Here is a 19,346-nt window from a genome sequence, read left to right as displayed (position 1 = left end):
TAAAGATAGGGGACATTGTGGTTATAGATAGCTAATGTTTTATATAGAATTTGGTGGAATAGGAGCTATATAACTTTTGTGCTGACAAATAAAAGGTTGTGCATTATGTGTACCTATTGGCTTATAATTTTTTCAAAGTTTGCTTTGATTTCAACCATTTGTCACATACTGGGTTTTTTTTTTCTCTGCAGTGAGGAGGAGCTCCCATATCATAATGCAGCTGTGGAACGGGTAAGGCCAGCTCTGCATTTACTTAGTTACTGGTGAATTGTGTTTATTAGAGGAATAAAATCTACCACCTTTCTGATTTTGAATGCCATATTATATATTCATGGTGAGGTCATTCTTAAAATCTGATCCTAAGCATCACTGTTAGGAAGAAATTAAATTAACAATGAAATAATTTTAGGAGATTTGATGGGATTTCTGGTAGATATTTGAGAAAAGGAAAGGTATCAGTTACCAGAGAAGATTTGATTCCTTGACAGGTAGTTCCCAGTCCAGGAGTACTTCCTAATGCAGAGCCTTTAAAGAGCATAGTTGCTTGGGATCCACCTCAGTCTGTTAAATCAGACTCTTTGGGCAGGAGGCTGGGCATGTAATTTGTAAAATGTCTCACAAGTGATTCTCATGCACCCTGTGGCTAATAGAGCACTATTCCAGACCATAGCTCTTTGCAGCATAGCTGTTGCGTGAGGTTTTAATCAACTTTCCCAAAAACAACAACACATTTTGCTGTAGTCAAATAAAGATACTATCTTTTTAAGAATTTAGAGAAATCTTATATATAGTAAACCTGTCATCCTTTGGCGACTCGGAGTTTCCCCTTTCTTCATTATACTTGACTAGGGATCTGGTTCCATAGTTGAGAACTAGGGATTGAATGTTTTAAAGCTGGTCAGACTTTCCCTTCTCTTCTCTGTTTTTTTTTTCCTGTACCAAAACGTGAATTGTAGAATGAGATGGAGGCTACTGATTAGGATTGTTCTTAGTTTATGTTTGTTGAGGAAGGAAGCTGAGTTTCAGAAAATGGAGATAAAATTAGAATTGGAATTTGAAAAATATTTGGGAAAACCATTCTAAAATCAAAATTTCCTGAAAATAAAAACTGTAGTATAACTTTGAGATGTAGACAAAATTGCCAATTTACATAGAGTTCCCCATAGGCACTGCCTACATTAGAATTCTCTTCTGACTTCCTGATTTTCTCAGTATCATACCTTGATGTTTTGGCAAAGGAATTTCTTCTTCTTCTCCTTCTACTTCTCCTTTTTTTTTTTTTTGATAGCTGTGTTCTTGCATAGCACTGGACTAGGTACTGCCTTATTTGATACTTGGATCAAATAAGACATAGTTTCTGTCTTTGAGATGCTCACTGTCTGTCCAGTGACTAAAGGAAGGTCAAGTGAGGCAACATGTGGGAGATTACTGGTGACTTTTGGCCAGTATTGCAATATTAGTGAAATGAAATGGTAGTGTTGGTAGTGGGGAAAGCAGATCTGTGGCTAAGGAATGAATGAAAAGAAAGTGATAAATAACAGTGAACAATTTCTAAATTCTGCCTCAGGTGAACTTTCTACCAGTCCACTTCAAAATGGGAACATCAGGATTTATTTCCACTCTCTGACTAGTCTTCTCTTATCTAGTGCCCTGATTTCACTGATTCTTGGACTCCACTGATACCACCACTGTTTCATTGTTCCTCACCACACTCATGTCTTTGAGGCAACCAATCGATGTTTCTCTCTCTCTTTCTTCCTTTCTCCTTTCCCTTCTCTCTGAATGCAATGAATGAAATAAAATAAAAACTTCTGAGTTATTGTTGACTTTTTCTTACCCCACATTTCATCTCTTAGCAGTTCTGGGAGCTCTGCCTTCAAAACACATTCAGAATCTGATCACCTGCTTTACTTTTACCACCTGGTCCACTGCAGTCTCTGTTCTGGAGCTTCCAACTTCCTGCTTCTGCCATCGTCCCCCTTTCTCCTCAGAGTCTCTCTGTTCACCAGAAGAACCAGAAAGATTATTTAAAAATAAGTAAGATCATGTCATTCTCTAACTGAAACATACTAAGAGGGCAAGTCCTTAGTGTGACCTGCAAGGCCTGGTATGACCTGGATTGTGTTAAGGCTCTCACTTCACCTGCTGCTGCCTTCTCTTACTCACTCACTGACCCCCTTAGTGCTCTGTGAGCATGCCCACCATATTCCTTCTGTGAGGCTTTCTGCACTGGCTGCTTCCTTTCTTGGGGTGGGTGCTCTTTCCCCTGATGGTGACAAGTCTCAGTCCCTCATTCCTTCATGGGTATCCAACCTTCTAGTGTCTCTGGGCCACACTGGAAGAAAAAGAGTTGTCTTGGGCCACACATTAAATACAGAAACACTAATGAAAACTGGTGAGCAACAAAAAAGGTTTTAAGTAAATTTACGATTTTGTGTTGGGCTGCATTCATAAGCCATCCTGGGCCACATGCGGCCTACGGACCTTGGGTTGGATACCCTAGGAGTATCACCTTCAGAAAAATATCCTCCCTGGCCATCATTTCTAAAATTGGGAACTGTCCTCCATAATACTGATTCTTTCCTTCTCTTTATTTTTCTCTTTAACATGTATTATTTCATATGCTAAATATTTTACTTGTGTATGTATGTATGTATGTGTGTGTGTGTTTCCTCACTAGAATGTAATCTCTTTGAGGATTTTTTAAAAATCTGCTTTATTCACTGCTGTCTCCCCAGAACCCACACATAGTGCACATAGTGTGTTAGTATGTGTGCAGTAAGTGGTGGCTGAATGAATGACCAAATGAATGTAATGACTGCTTTGTAATAAATAGGTTGATTTAAAGATTGGCTGAGATTGTCCCTTCAAATGTTAAATGTCCTTTATTTGAGAAATCTGGGAGAGAAGAGTTGGAAGGTATCTTATAATAAAAGATACCCATATTTGGCAAAATAGAAACCTGGCAACTCAATATGGACTTCTCTCTCTAATGCCTATGCACCTTCCCTTTTAAAATAATTTTTGGTCTAGAAAGTACAAAAGTCTGGGCCAGTGATATAGATGATTTAAGAAATGTGACAGTAAAGAAAAGGAGCAATATAAGACAAAAGTTAGTAGAAAATGCATACTTTAGGGAGATTTAAAAAAATACCTTTTTGGTTTTTAAAAGATATTTGTGTTGGGTAAAAGAGCTTCTACCCAATGTAGTTAAGCTTGTAATTAATTGGTGCTTCAATCTCAGGAGTTTAATATAATAACAAATCACTAAAAATGGCCTATGCACACCTTATTAATTTAACTTAAGATGTAATTTTATACTTATTTGTTAGTCTTTTATTGAAAGAGGGGCAGGGTTCTGAGGCTGGTGATTGAGATTTCATTATGCCTTTTGTACATAAACTGCACTCATATTGCATGACCTGCCTTTTTACAGCTTTGGCTTCTTTAAAGTGGAATGAGAACTTTAGATGCATGCAGAGCAGTATAAGGCTAGAAAGTTTTTAGTTTATCAGAATTTTGTCAAATGTTTTTGGCCTGAGTTTAGTTTATGTGTTCTTCAGTAACTACCTAGTTCTAATGGCCAACTCTGCCATATCTAGAGAAGTAATAAAAAAATTCTGCATGTATGACTGTTGAATAAAATCAATGGAAATGATAACTTGCTGAAATCTAAAGAGTTTATTAATCTTTACACTTGAAGCATGCAACTATTGCCATTTGGAAAGCTGTACACTAATGCCTAGTTAAGTAATCATGGCTTTAGTTTCAGATTTTCCAGTGTATTATTTTATAGAAGGTGATTCAATGTTTAAAATAAAGATAGTAGTAGGCAGTCCCTCATAAGAGGATTATGTTGATATTTGAGAAGTGCTTTGGATTCTTCCATGTAGTCACTTCAACATATAAACACACTTATTATGTTTACTCTGCAGAGAACAATATTAATAATGGATTACATTGTTTCTTTGAGCTTATTGATGTTTTTAATAAGGAGGAAAGGATATGTAAAACTATGCATTTTCATGCATTCATCTATTTCTTAATGTAGAGTGATATTTTACATGGCTTACAAAATTTTGAAGCCTATTCATATCTTTCAAAACTTTTAATTTTATGTGGTTTGAGGTCTTACTCAAAATATATGACAGACTTCTCAATGTTGTTCTCTCAAAGCACAAAGCTTTTCTTCTTCTTGTCCTCTCCTGACCTCTGCTGGTGAGGTCTAGCTGTGCGTGTCTCTGGTCAATTTGATCTTCTGTCAGGCATCCCAATACCCAAATAGGAGACAAAAAAAAGCATCTGAAGACTTAAACTTCATTAAAGTTCTAAGATTTCTTATTCTAGAAGAGCATGCTGTTTGGTACCCATCCATGCATTGTGTATGTTTAGCCTTTACTATATAGTGGGAGGAGTCTTGGGCCAGATAAAAGATAAATTAATACTTTGTGGGTAATCAATAGTTATTAAGTGCTTATAGGTCTTGCATATGGTTAAAATATAGCCTCAGGCCACTGGAAGTTGAGAAGTAACATAGAACATATTTGTCCCAGTTTAGTCCTTACACCTTCCTTGCCCAAATAGGAGGGGGCAATAGTGACCCAGAGGGGACAGCAATTTAGGATAATGGCGTATCAGATTGCACACTTACTTCAAATGTAAGTTTAGTCCTTTGCTGAAAACAACCCTTGTGGGGTGGGGGAGGATACAACAATGTGCCATTTTTGTGGTCAGTGGAGATAATGGTGAAGTACTAGAAAATACAGGATGGAGACTAAAGATCTCTGCATCGTTTTTCTTTTGATATATATTGTTCTAACATTCTCAGGGGAGTAGAATTTTCTTACACTGTGGTCTCCTATATGATTTTAAAAATTGCAATGGTGAGCACATCTGGTACCCAGATCTTAGTTTTTCAATACCATTCCCTGTTAAAAAGAAGCACTGTTTCTTAAAGAAATGGCTAGTGTAGGTCTAGGTAGAAAATGTATAAAATGAGCCTGAATTGTTTGTGCCAGATAGGGTATGTCTAAAGCATCCACCCGAAGGGAGAAATCTACAGCCAAATAAGAGGGGATCAGCTAAATTTGGGACAGTTTTAACTTGAAAAAGAATGATGGTAGTAATGGATTATAACACATTGATAAAATAATCTTTTTTTTATCATAGTGATACTAAAAAGTGTAAAGGAGCTAGGAAGAAAAAATTTTTTAATAGAAAAATACCAGTTACTCATACAGAAGGAATCATAGAATTAGAAGTAAGACCAAACATTCATTATTTTACCACCATCAGAATCAGCATTAATTTAGACAGGGATTTTCAATGGATGATAAGAACACTGAGTACAGTTGTTAAGGAACAGATTATCCACATTGTCTCAAAGTGCATCACACATATTACTTATCAGTTACAACAGAGAAGTTCTCTATTAGTGAATAGAGAAATTGGGCAAATCCCACTTAACCAAAGGGTCAAATGTTACATCATTCATAATGGTACAAATCAACATGATATGTCTCTGGATATGATATCATGGGAAGGACACATCTCCTGTGTCATATTCCTGCCAAAATATAGGGGAAATTATCAGACAAATCTAGATAATGTGGCCTGGACTTTTCAAAAATGTCAGTTTCATGACAGAAAAAGGACAGGGGACAGTTTTAGAGTAAAGGCAAGTAAAGAGCTATGCCAGTAAAGACAATGCATGATCGTGATTGGATTCTGAGTCTCCCTTCCCATCCAAGCCAGAGACAAACAGCTATAAAGAACACTTTTGGGACAAATGGGGAATTTGGTGTGTGGACCATTTATTAGGTAATAATAAAGGTAACTGTAAACCAATTTTAATTTTGGAGGATGTGATAGTGATACCCTGATTATATATGGTAAAGTGATTTTTTTTCCTGAGGTGATACATACTTGAAATATTAGAGATGAAGTATTCATGATGTCTGTGATTTTCTAATAGATCAGTCAAAAAATACCTACCCCAATATAATAGATTAAATCAGGCAAAATGTAATAATTAGTGGATTTTGGTGAAGCATATATAAGTACATGGTATATTGTTCTTCCAAGTTTTCTGTAGGTTTGAAATATTTCAAAAAAAATTGGAAAAGTAAGAGTAAGATGTCTGCATATAAAGTCAACAGAGTTGTTTTATAGCATTTTTATATAGACATCTACCATCAGTAGTGTTGCCAACATGATGGAATGAAAGATTTCTGTCATTACACTATATAACAGATACTGTTACAATTCACTTCTGGTTAGTTCTATAGTACAGTGATTAAACTGCTGTCAAAATTATGTATGATTTTGGCCCTTGCTAGTGGCTCAGTTGGCTGGAGTGTAATTCCATGCACCAAAAGTTTGTGTGTTTGATCCCCTGGCAAGACACATACCTAGCTTGTGGGTTCCATCCCCAGTTGGGGCACAAATGGGAGGCAACCAAGCAGTGTTTCTCTCTCACATCACATCTCTCTCTCCTTCTTGTCAATAACATATTCTCGGGTGAGGTTTTTCAAAACTATTTATGATTTTGATATATCCATGGGTATTCATTTCCCATATCCCCTCTATCTCCAGGACCACAGAATGCTATTAATTGCTACATGGTGCTGTTTACTTGTCTTTTCTCATGCAAATTACAATTAACTTTAAAATGTTTATTTAGTGTTTCTTATATACCAATCTTTGTTTTAGGTGATGAAAGAAGGAAAGGAATATATGATATGGTTCCTGTACTCAAGGAGTTCACATTTTAATATTACTAATATATGTTGGGCATTTCAGACAGCTAAAACACAGGTGTTAGGTACTGTGACAATAATCATAACAGTTCTCATTTTATAAAGGAAACTGAGATGCTTGCCCGCAGATGAAACAGATAGGAAAAGACAGAATTCAGATTTGACCCAGGCCAACTGGGTCCTTAGTCCCTGCCATGAAATGCTAAGGAAACAGTTCATTTTGCTTGGAGCCTGGAGACATTTAGGAAAGGTTTCAAACCTTGGACATTTGACTGGTCATGAGAGGATACATAGGGTTTTGCCAAATGATGATGAAGAAGACCATCAAAGGCAGGTGAACGCAACATTGGTCAAAGAGGCATGAAAATATATTGCATATTGGGAATGACAAATAGTTCAAGGTGGCCAAATCATAAAAGTAGCAGGAAGATGATTTGGGGCCATATTGTGAAAATCCATCCATGTGGAAGTGTGAACATTTTTTTGTAGATGATGAATGGGTGAGCATTGTAGGGTTTTAAACTGGGACACGTTTTAAAGCTTGTGATGGCAGTGTGGAGGCCACCACAATTTTTTGAAGATAGGGCTACCCGTAGGCCTTACTGCTTTCATCTAGGAGTTAGGATTACCTGGGCTAGGACAGAGGACTTGATGGAAACGAGAGACATGGGTGGGACCAGTAGAGTGTAGTTTGGATGTGGGAAGGAAGGTGAAATGAAGACTGAAAGCAACTTAAGGCTCTTATTAGTTTGACTTAGTGGGTAGTGATGCTGTTAATTTATGATAGGGAAGAGAGGAGTAATAGCAACATGGTGAGGGAAATAGTTTTGGATGTGTCAAGTTTCAAGTATTTGCTGAACTTGTAGGTTGAGATTGTAACTTGCTGTTATATTCTACTTTGTGTTGGTGTTATTTAGTCCATGGCAAGATGTATTTTCCTAGCCTGTTTTTCTAGAGCACTTAATTTCTCATTTGTCCCATAGTTTTCAGTTACTGCTTACTTTAGAATAAATTCTGGAATAGTTGGCTTAGCATGTTTTGTGATAAAATATATTTTATCCATGAATTATAGATTTATTAGTGCGGGGAGACATTCATATGCATTCAAGTCTAATGTAGTTGAACTGACAGTGTCACGGAATTAACATTTAAACCTGATTCAACTACTGATATATAATTTTAAAATCCAATAGCCTGTGAACTTTTCCAAGGTGCACTATTTTTATTTTTTGCTGCAGGGGAAATAAAAGCATGCTTAATGGTTCTTAAAATTGTGTGTGTGTGTTTTCCTTGCATGTGAGAATTTGTAGCATTTAAAATAATCTATATATATGATAAGAATTAGAATATAAAAGAGTGCCATTACAAAAAAGAATAACTACTTCTTAAAGTGATTAACTGATCATTTATAGTAATAAAAATGAAAGATAGCAAGAGACAGGCTAGATCTCAGCAGGATTGTTCCTGGCAAAGTGTGTTATTATACTCTTGGGTTAGCTTGAATTATTTGGTGCTTTCCTGTTGTTGGAGAAGAGGATTATGCTTTGAAGAAGTCAGAGGAGGAAGTGCAGAGAACAAAAAAATACCAAATGGCAGCTTAGATCAATCTTAATTTTTCATAGCTTGGCCTTCTCTAACGTAACATTTAGCAGAAACATTAATTAGATTTCAATGCCCCACTGAGTTTTAGAGTTAAACATATTTCTGGAACCATCTGCAACACTTAATCACTAATAATCTAATGAAGACCATGCTTAGTCTTTTGAAATATGGAATTTATAACAGCATAGCCTTTGATCACAAATGATCATCTTTTATTATGAAAAACCCAAAATTTTTATAAAGAGTTAAAAAGTAATTAAAGAGTTTTTCTGTTTTTTGTTTTAAAGTATATTTTATTGATTATGCTATTACAGTTGTCCCCAGTTTTTCCCCTTTGTCCACTTCTGCCCAGTGCCCCTCTGCCCTCCAGCAATCCCCCTGCCTTAGTTCATGTTCATGGGTCGTGCATATAAGTTCTTTGGGTTCTCTATTTCCTATATTATTCTTAACATCCCCCTGTCTATTTTGTGCCTACCAATTAATGCTTCTTAATCCCTGCACCTTATCCCACATTCTCCCCCTTCCCACAACTAGCTGATAACCTTCCATGTGATCTCCATTTCTATGATTCTGTTCCTGTTCTAGTTGTTTGCTTAGTTTGTTTTTGTTTTTGTTTTTAGATTCAGTTGTTGATAATTGTGAGTTTGTTGTCATTTTGTTGTTTATAGCTTTGGTCTTCTTTTTCTTAAATAAATCCCTTTAACATGTCATAAGGGCTTGGTGATGATGAATTCCTTTAGGTTTAACTTCTCTGGGAAGCACTTTTTCTGCCCTTCCGTTCTAAATGATAGCTTTGCTGGATAGAGTAATTTTTATTGTAGGTCCCTGCCTTTCATCACTTTGAATACTTCTTGCTAGTCCCTTCTTGCCTGATTTTTGAGAAATCAGCTGACAGTCTTATGGGAACTTCTTTTTAAGTAACTCTGCTTTTCTCTGGCTGCTTTTAAGATTCTTTCTTTATCTTTAACCTTTGGCATTCTAATTAAGATTTGTCTTGGTATTATCCTCTTTGTGTCCATCTTGTTTGGGACTCTCTATGCTTCCTGGACTTGTATGTCTATTTCCTTCACCAAATAGGGAAGATTTCTTTCACTATTTTTTCAAATAAGTTTTCAAGTTCTTATTGTTCCTCATTTCCTTCTGACATCCCTATGATTCAGATGGTGGTACTTTTGGAGATGTCCCAGAGTCTTTTTATTTTCTCCTCATGTTTTTGAATTCTTGTTTCTTCATTCTGTTCTGGTTGACCGTTTATTTCTTCCTTGTGTTCCAGCTTCCTTCCCTTCTCTGTTGGTTCCCTGTGGGTTTTTCTTCATTTCACTTAGTGTAGCCTTCATTTCTTCCCTTATGCTTTTGCCATACTCATTGAGTTCTCTGAGCACCCTTATCACCAGTGTTTTGAACTCTGCCTCTGATGGGTTGGCTATCTCCATTTTGTTTAGCTCTTTTTCTGGGTTTTTGTTCTGTTCTTTCATTTGGGCCATTTTTCTTTGTCTCCTCAATTTTGCAGCCTCCCTGTGTTTGTTTCTGTGTATTAGATAGAACTGCTTTGACTCTCAGTCTTAGCATACCTGTTAAGTTGTATGGGGTGGAGCCATAGGTAATCACCCACTCCACTGCTTTGTGGCTCTGTATGTGGGGGAGGGATATGAGAAGGGCCAGTACTGCTGCCTTGCTGCTAGAGGCTTGCTTGGCACTCACCCTGCCTCCAGTCACTTGACCCGCTTACCACATGTGACTGGCACCCCTCTGGCTGTTGCCCTGGTGTTGGTTCCCAGAGTGGGTGGGTTTGCATACATTCTAGGACTGTGCAGGCCCTTTAAACAGACCTTCCTGAGAAACTGTCAGTTTCTTCCGCTGCCTTAACCCCCACTAGTTTTAATAGCCTGAAGTTATGAGGCTTTATTTTCCCAGTACTGCAACCCCCGGCTGTGCAGTCTGGCTTGGGTCTGGCATTGCTCCCTTCCAAGGTATCCCTCCCAATTTTTATATACCACACATGAATGTGGGACCACCCATTCTGCTGTCTGCCTCACTGCTTCCACACCTGCCTCCACACCGCATCTTCTCCGCCCGGCTCCCATCTCTACTCCTCCTACCCATCTGGATGAATATGGCCTTTTTAAATCTTTGGTTGTTAGACTTCCATACATTTCAATTTTCTGGCAGTTCTGGGTGTTTTCATTTTGAGGTTAATAGTGATCCTTCTTATGGTTGTGTGAGGAGATGAAGTGTGTCTACCTATGCCTCTGTCTTGACAAGAAGTTCAAAGGTTTTAAGAATATTCCTGAAAATAAAATTCTGTAAGATTATTCTTGTTGGTGAGAATCTTTTCCTAAATTCAGGATTTTCTTTGGGATTTTATGCCTCTTTTAAATCTAAAAATATTGATGGTGGGTATATGCCATCTGCCTGTTTGAGACTGGATTAAAGCCAGTCAATAAGGAGCTACTGCTTTCATCCAGGAGTGAACCAGAGCAGGGACCCAAGGGAAGCAAGAGATAATAAGGTGTGGGGTTGAAAGTGCAGGTCCTGAAACCAGGCTGCCCAGTTTCAAACTCCTCCTTCAAAGTGAATGTACTAGATAGGGGAATTTGGACAAGTCACTTAACCCTTTTGTACCTCTGTTTCTTTATCTGTAAAATAGGGGTGTTTACCTCATAGGGTTGTAGTAAGCGTACATTTTGAGCATAAAATGTATCCTCAGAATAATTTTCTTTCCTAGGCAGTTTTCCAATTCCATTTCTTTTTATTCATATGCTTATTATACTTACAGAAATCTCCAGAAAAGAAAATGGGAGGATTGAAAAAAATGAACAAAATAGCAGAATCTCAGCTCATTTAGAGAGAAAATTATGCTGTGTTTTGTTCTCATAAAAATGAAATGATTAACTAAATGCCTACTGTGTGCCCAGCAGTGTTCTGGGCGATGGGGAAGCAGCGAGCACCCCACCCTTCCTGGAACAGAGTAGTTAGGGGAGAATGTGGGCTAGGCGTACAGGCGTCCCAGTATTGAACCCTGGAAGGAGACAGACTTACTCACCTGATCACTGGCAGGGGTCACCATAGACTTTATGGCTGAGGAGTATGTTATTTTTGTTTTTGTTTTCTTTTGCCTGAAAAATGTGCTTTCCGAGAGTTGTTGGGCTTCTAAGGAAAGGGACTGAGGTCTCTACACCTGGTTCTTTTTCTAAATTTACTAATCATCTAGTCACTGTTCCACCTTAGTTGTGAGTAGGAGATTGGACAGCAGGTCCAGTTCCTTAGGAAAACAATATCCCTCTTCTGGCCATCAAAGAAGTGAGGGAGAAGCACTTTCTGTACCACCTTGCCCATTCCCCAGCTGTGCCCCAAGTTCCAATTTAGTGTGACATATAAGACTGTTTTCATTCAGCCTCTTCTGATACTGAATTACTTTGGAATTACGTCTACCCGTGCTTCTTAGAGTATTGTTTTGCACACGACACTTGATAAAAACCCTGATAGTCCTCTAATTCCTTATGTAGGGCCCATCTTCTCTGACATCCTTTGGTGTACTTGACTACTTCTTCCACCGTGACCTTACTCTTACCTTTCTGTCCCTATGCTGTAGCACCTGTCACAGCAGATTCCCTCCTAACTCATCCTGAGTAAACGGTGAGCTTTCCTTTTTGGCAGCAACTATTACTTTTGTATAATTTTTCACTAGCACAGCGATAATTAAATATAAATCACTCCAAACACTCCACAGATCAATAAATACCAAATTCTTGTTTAAGAATTCCAACTCTGTTGGAATTCTCTGAAAACACTAAGATGCTAGAATTGAGTAAAATGGGGGTGGGGTGGGAGAAGAGAATGGAATTTTGAAGTTATGTTTTTGTTGTTTCATAAAAGATATTTCAAAATATTTTAAAATTTTCTTTTGGTTTAAATTTGTAGAATGTTCAGGATTTTTAGTGATTAGTTTAAGCATGTTGGGGAAATTTAAACAATTTCTTTCTCTTTACCTACCCCAGTGAAATACCTCCTGTGTATCTTAACTTAAACTATGAAATAGTATTGATACAACTCTAAAATTACTGATACAACTTTTAAAAAGTTAGATAGGATATTTGCTATCTCATATATCTTACCTCTTTTAGTAGTTCTTTTTTAGGAGCATTTTCTTTGACTTTTTTTTTTTTTGTAATTCGTTAAGTAAAGAAGCCTTGAACAAATAGTAACAATAAATTTCAATTTTATTTTAGCAAAAGCACCTGGAAATTGAAAGAACAACTAAATGGTTGAAAATGCTAAAAGGATGGGAAAAATACAAGAACACTGAAAAGGTAATAAAAAATAATGCTACTTCTTGATGAAACTATACAAGTTCAATGTGGGTTTTCTCAGTAAAAGTTTCTCTTTAATTATCACCGTATTACATTCATATTCTTTAAAATAATTTTTTAGTTTAATTTAGTGGAATTCCTCAAATTAGGAGTCTTTCTGGTATCACAGAATACCCACTTCACATTGGTTTCAGCAATTCAGAGAATGTATGGGGTAGTCCAGAAGTCTGTTGGGTGTGGAGTGATTGAATCCAGCTGCACGGTTATGTTGCCTGTGACAGTTTCTCTCTGCCCCTCTTCTGCCTTCTGCAGTGTCAGCTTTATCTTGAGGTTGGCTTCCCTTTGGGATCACGCTTATTGCAGTAGTTTCAAGCTTCATATCCATGTCACACTGCTCACAAAGAGAGGACTGGCTTTTGAAATCTTTCTCTGAAACAGGAGCAATCCCTTTTTCCAGAGGTCTCTAGCAACCCCTCCTTAAATCTTTTGGTCGTGTATTGAGTTTGTGCTCAGTTTTAAACCAATTAAAAAATACACATCTATTAATAGCATCAGAAGAGTCTTTAAATATTTGTCAACTGAAGTTTATGATGGTGAACATTTCTAAAATTCTAATTTTGCCTGAAAGGTCAGATGTTATCAGTGGCACCAAATACTATCAGATACTTTCCTGAAAGTGACAGGCTTCATTTATTTTTGAGAAAATGTTGAATACTCAAATCTGAATAACCATAGTTCACGGGTGGCAAACACAAGGCTTGTGGGCTGAATCTGGCCCTCCACCTAGTTTTATCCAGCCCAGCACCTTGTTTCTGCCCAGCAGCAGCACCAAGCTTTTGCTTAACTGTTAAGGAGTAGTTACATTTATACAGTCCTAAAGTTACATTCTGCCCTTTGAAGGCACCAGTGAGGCTGATGTGGCCCCAGTGAAAATGAGTTTGACACCCCTGCCATAGTTGTTTAGTCAGTCCTTCTTTCAAGTAATAAGATGTTCCATGAAGGAAGCAGTTGATTTAGATCATGATTCAAACAGTTTTATTAGAACTTTTTCTTGAGGCCACCATTGTACTTGGATTACAGTCAAGGTGCTCTGTGAGTGCTTCCCATGTTATCACTCAGAATATTGATAAGATATGCATGCGAGAGTTGAGATTTCATAAAATTTGTAATTTCTACTGCTTCATCTCAAGCAAAACTGACTTGTTTTCAACTCTGAGCGGAGAATACAGTGACCACTGCCACCATGATTTGTCACGGTACCAGTAGTTTTATGACCACCGCTTTTCTGCTCTCAGTGCAAAAGTCAACAGAGTGAAGAAGACATCTAACATTTTAGTATCATTATGAGAACAGCTTTGACCTCGTGGATCATACTCTGAGAATGGCTGACATCTAAGTGTTGGTTTCCTGATAGTAAAATGGAGACGGTAGTACCCATTTCAGAGGGATGGGAAGTGAACGAGTTGTGTGCATACCGCACTCAGCACACACCTTGCAGAGAGTAAGCATTCAGCAAATATTAGCTACTGCTGTTGATTTTTTGAAGGAAGTTTGGACAGTTCTCTTTTTTTTTTAATGTAGGGAACATTACTGAAAAGTATGTTGGCCATTTGAGGGAAATAAAATTCCTTCATCTAGTTCCAAGTAATCCCCACATTGATGGAGAGTTGTAATTGGATAGGGTGCAACCTCTCTGGAGTACCTAGAAAGAAGATAACACAGGTATAAAATAAATAGTGCTAAAAATGGGGGGAAATATTTTTTAAGAAAAAAAAATCTTCCATAGTCCTACAGCAAACACAATTGAGTTAACTAGTAGGATATCTATTTCCTCACACTTTTTTTCCTATGTGTTAGTTTTCCTTTTGCATAGATATAAATTGTTGTATATCAGCATTTGCCAATAAGAATTCCAGGGAGTAAAACCAATTCCTTAGATTCTAATGAATATTACATAGAAGTAGAATTGCCTAATAGTTAGCGGAAGACTCGGTTCAAATCCCAGCTCTGCCACTTTATTAGCTCTGTGACCTGGGGGAAGATATTTTACCTTTTTCTGACTTCATTTGCTCATCTGTAAAATGGGGATAATAATAGCATCTGCCTCTCAGTGTTGTTTTGAGCATTAAATGTTAATTCATGTAAAGACATAGAGTAGTGCCTGACCCTTAGTATGCAGTTAGTAAGTGTTGCTTATTACAACATGAGAAAAGGGCTGTCCAGCTAAATGAAGTAGGGAAATTCAGAGCTAAACATAGTTAAGCAATGTTTCTTTACTACACAACTTTTGAGAGTCTTGAATATTATTTATTATATATGGTGGGAATTTTTAAGAGGGGCCATAAATTGCATGAAGCTTATTTAACCACAGATATCTTTTTGCCCTGGGCTATCGTAATACTAACATCACTTTTGTTTTTGAGCATCTTAAGTATCCTTCTTTAAAATCTGTTAGACTCTTCTTTTATTTTCATTGGGAGTGAGTTGCTTGCTGATTTTATTATATGTGTGTTTCAGCATTAGGTTGGAAGTCAAGATGTTTTTAAGAGGAATCGGTTCATAGTAGAATGTTAGTCACAATGCCTGTGCTCTTGTTTAATATTTTGCTGTGTCTCTCAGATTGGCCTAAAGTTGACAACTGTACTTTACCTTCTGTCTTTGTGGAAAGATGCTCAAATGGTAATTACAGGATAAATTTTGGTGCATTGCACCTATGCTTTAATCTCACATTCAGTCTAATAAAATATTTATAGAGTTATATGGCTTGATGCTCTTGTCTAGTATGCATATATCTATGGTAGTATGTAAGCCTCTATAAAATGAGCAATTCTACTAGACTATTGTTCTATACAGAAACTTTGACTAATTTAGTTCCCAGTTAGAGAGATTTTAACAGAACTATTTCTTTGGTATATAATTTTAAAGCACTTTCCCACAACCATAATGCTGGAATTATTGGATGATATGTATGGTCCAATTTGGTGTGAAACAGAATGCACTTTCTAAAGGAATCACTGCTTTCAAATTATACCTAGTTTAAAATTACATCAAAGTAAAAAAAAAAATAGCATGTTTTTCTTCTCTTCCAGGAAGAGCAGGTATAAGTTTTCTTTCCACAGACCCCTGACTTATGTAACAGTAATACAAAAAAATTTACAGAAGTATCTTGAAATAAAAATATAGCCCTCATAAAGAGTATTTGGTATTTTAGGATACAAGCTTTGATGAAAACATTTCCATTAAGGCCGTTGGCATTGCCTGTGTGTTCTCACAGTGACTGCCCCCTATGTACAATAGTTTATATTTTTAAAATATTGTCTGTTGAAGCCCTGGCTGGTGTAGCTCAGTGGATTGAGCACGGGCTGCGAACCAAAGTGTCGCAGGTTCGATTCCCAGTCAGGTCACATGCCTGGGTTGCGGGCCATGGCCCCCAGCAACTGCACATTGATGTTTTTCTCTCTCTCTCTTTCTCCCTTCCCTCTCTAAAAATGCATAAATAAATAAATAAAATATTTTTAAAATATATAGTCTGTTAAATGAAGTTATCTCTGTTAAATGGAGCCCATTAAAATTTAACTAGTCATAATGTGCTTGTGTCTAAGCTAAGCTAAAGCATGGTACCTACTACAGATAAACATACTTTTTTTCTTGATAAAATAACTGATTGGACCTCTGTTGGTCAAATACATAATGGACTAATATTAGTTTTACTGATGGGAAATGGAGATACCACATTTAAAAGTGAAACATTCAAGGTCACATGCTTGGTGACAAGCAAGAGATCCTATGTCCAGATTCAGGGCCATTTTTTACGCTAGCTTTTCCTTTCAGTGTTTGTCAGTGAGAGGTCAGAGGGAGATAGAATGTAGTTATAAGAGGCAGGAAGACCTGTGGACAGACTTTTTTAGGTCCAACTCAATAGCCTCATATGTATTTGGAGGCAGAAATGAAGGAGCCAGCAGAGTAGGGATGATTAAAGAAAATGGGGAGGCAGTAAGGAGCATTAGCAGCTCCAAAAGTGAACTTGTGTTTTGTGGTGTATGCTGCAGTTGTGAGAGTTGTATAGAATTGAGTCCAACTTGCTGACAAGGTTACTCACTGCAGCCATGGTGACGTGGACTGGCTCACTCACCACTGTTTCAGAATCACTCAGGTTTGAAAGAGTTATTAAAAACCTTAGACAGGTTAATGGAATTGGTTTTTTTCTTTTAGTTGTTGTATTTTTAAAGGTATCTGTGTGACTGAAGTAGATGGCTTAATTTTATTGACAAGTGAACAAAGATACTGAAAACAAAGGTAGATTTCAGGCAATCTTATTTGTTTTTTCTTAATGATTTTATATATTATATTAATAAAATTGTGATGGAATTTAAAAGATACTTTTCAAATTGGAATATTAAAAAATGTTGTTAAAATCCAACATGTTCTATATCATGGTTGTTAAGACCATGGCCTCTGAAGTCAGACTGAATTTCAATTCTTCCATAGTTTATTAAAATGACTTTGAGCTAGTTATTTAACCTGTCCTTGTCTTAATTTTCTCATCTATAAAATTGGGATGATGATAATAGTACCTACCCCTTTAGGAATGTTATAATATTACAGGGAATACCTAGAACAGCGATTTTCAACTGGTGTGCTGCAAGAATTTTTAAAACATGCAGTACCTGACTATTTAGTCAGGGGCACTGACTTCTTTTCCCTTATATTGTCAAATTAAAAAATGACAACAGCCAACACAATAGCTGTCTGGTGTGAATGCCCTGTTTTGAACCATAAATATATAGGTTTTATAATAGAGTTGCATCTTATTGGCTATGCCATATAATAAGATTGCATCTGATTGGTTAATTCTTTGTACCAGAAATCCTTATATACAAAGTATAGGCACCTAATTATTTAAAAAAGATTTTATTTTTATTTTTTAAAGATTTTATTTACTTATTTTTAGAGAGAGGGGAAGGGAGGGAGAAAGAGAGAGAGAAACATCAATGTGTGGTCATTTCTCATGTGGCCCCCATGGGGGACCTGGCCCGCAACCCAGGCATGTGCCCTGACTGGGAATCAAACTGGCGACCCTTTGGTTCGCAGCCTACACTCAATCTACTGAGCTACACCAACCAGGGCTTATTTGTTTATTTTTAGGCAGAGGGGAAGGAAAGGAGAAAGAGAGGGAGAGAAACATCACTGTGTTGTTCCTTCTCACACGCCCCCTACTGGGGACCTGGCCTACAGTCCAGGAATATGCCCTCACTGGGAATCAAACCTGTGACCCTTTGATTGGCAGACTGGAGCTCAATCCACTGAGCCACACCAGCCAGGGTGGCACCTGATTTTTTAAAAAGTCGCTTTGGAGGAAAAAGAGTGGGTAATTGCTACCATTATTATTTTTTTTGTAAATTAATCAAAATTACTAGGTCTTTCCAGAAGAAGTTAAGCCATTGTTAATGTAATAAAACTGGTTTTGTGTGACATTGATGTAACCTGGCAGCCGAGGAGAATGGACTGGAATGTGCACACATCAGCACTGATGACCTCACTGTACTAGTCCATGGGGGTGGTAGATGCTGTTGAGTGAATATGTGTACTGTGTGCCTCTCACATTCAAAATGACTGAGCCAGTAGAGCAACAGATCTGCATCAAATTTTGCATTACGCTTGAACATTCGTCTATGGAAACTATTCGGATGAATGATTCAGAAGGCTTTTGGGGAACAATGTAATGAGTGCAGTGCAAATAAAAGTGTGACACAAACACTTCAAAGATGGTCAAGAATCTGTTGAAAGTGACCCACTTTCTGGAAGGCCTGCAACAAGCAAAACACCTGAGAATGTTGAATATGTATGGGCTGCAATCTACAAATATCGAGACTGACAGTGTGAGGCCTAGAGGCTGATCTGGGGATTCCAAAAACTGCTGTGTCCGAGGTTTTGATGCAGGATCTTGGCATGAAATGTGTTCTGGCAAATTCATTCCGTGGCTTCTGCTATTAGAGCAGAAGGAACACGATGCTGTACTTGCTAGTGACTTGATTCAAACTGCTACCAATGAACCAGATTTGGCACCCTGCAACTTCTGGCTTTCCCCAAACTAAAATCACCTTTGAACGGGAAGATATTTCAGACTGTCAGTGAGATTCAAGAAAGTACAATGGGGCAGCTGATGGCAATTCCAGCAAAGGATTTTGCAGTGTTTTGAACAGTGGAAGAGATGCTGGGAGAACTGTGTGAGGTCCCAAGGTGCCTACTTTGAAAGGGACTAATGTGTCATTGTCCTATGTACAATGCTGCTTATGTCCTGTATCTTCAATAAGTGCCTCTATTTTTCATAGCACATGGCTTGATACTTTCTGGACAGATGTTGTCTACCCCTCTTTTTATTAGATTAACAAAAATCTATTTTTGTTGTGCTACAGAATTTTAGTAGTTGGTTTATGGGTGCCCTGAGATGTAAAATGTTGAAAATCACTGATATGTTGACTCCTAATAAATAATCAGAAAATGTTAGCATAACTGGTATTATTAATATTATTATTACTCTTTGATTCATCATTATCCTCACTCTCATCCCTGCCTTCATTTCCCTTTCCTGGCAAATCCCTATGTATCCTTCAGTGTGGAGTTTATTGTCGTCTTGTCTGAACGAAGTCTTTCCTAATTCTCATGCAGAATTCAT

The 19,346-nt window shown here is 37.4% G+C and overlaps 1 protein-coding gene across 3 annotated transcripts in view; it reads left to right on the top strand.

Annotated features, from left to right (window-relative positions):
• USP6NL (USP6 N-terminal like) overlaps window positions 1–19,346 on the top strand; it is a 178,683-nt gene that overhangs the window by 119,484 nt on the left and 39,853 nt on the right. For all 3 annotated transcript variants that reach the window (XM_028505655.2, XM_028505652.2, XM_028505654.2), the window contains 2 exons: window positions 192–231; window positions 12,590–12,670. In XM_028505655.2, the coding sequence (XP_028361456.1) occupies window positions 192–231; window positions 12,590–12,670 (121 nt within the window). The remainder of the gene's footprint in view (window positions 1–191; window positions 232–12,589; window positions 12,671–19,346) is intronic.

Source organism: Phyllostomus discolor, chromosome 1 (genome assembly GCF_004126475.2).
Source record: "Phyllostomus discolor isolate MPI-MPIP mPhyDis1 chromosome 1, mPhyDis1.pri.v3, whole genome shotgun sequence".
Classification (NCBI taxonomy): Eukaryota; Metazoa; Chordata; class Mammalia; order Chiroptera; family Phyllostomidae; genus Phyllostomus; species Phyllostomus discolor.
This window is presented reverse-complemented; position numbering and strand designations above follow the sequence as displayed.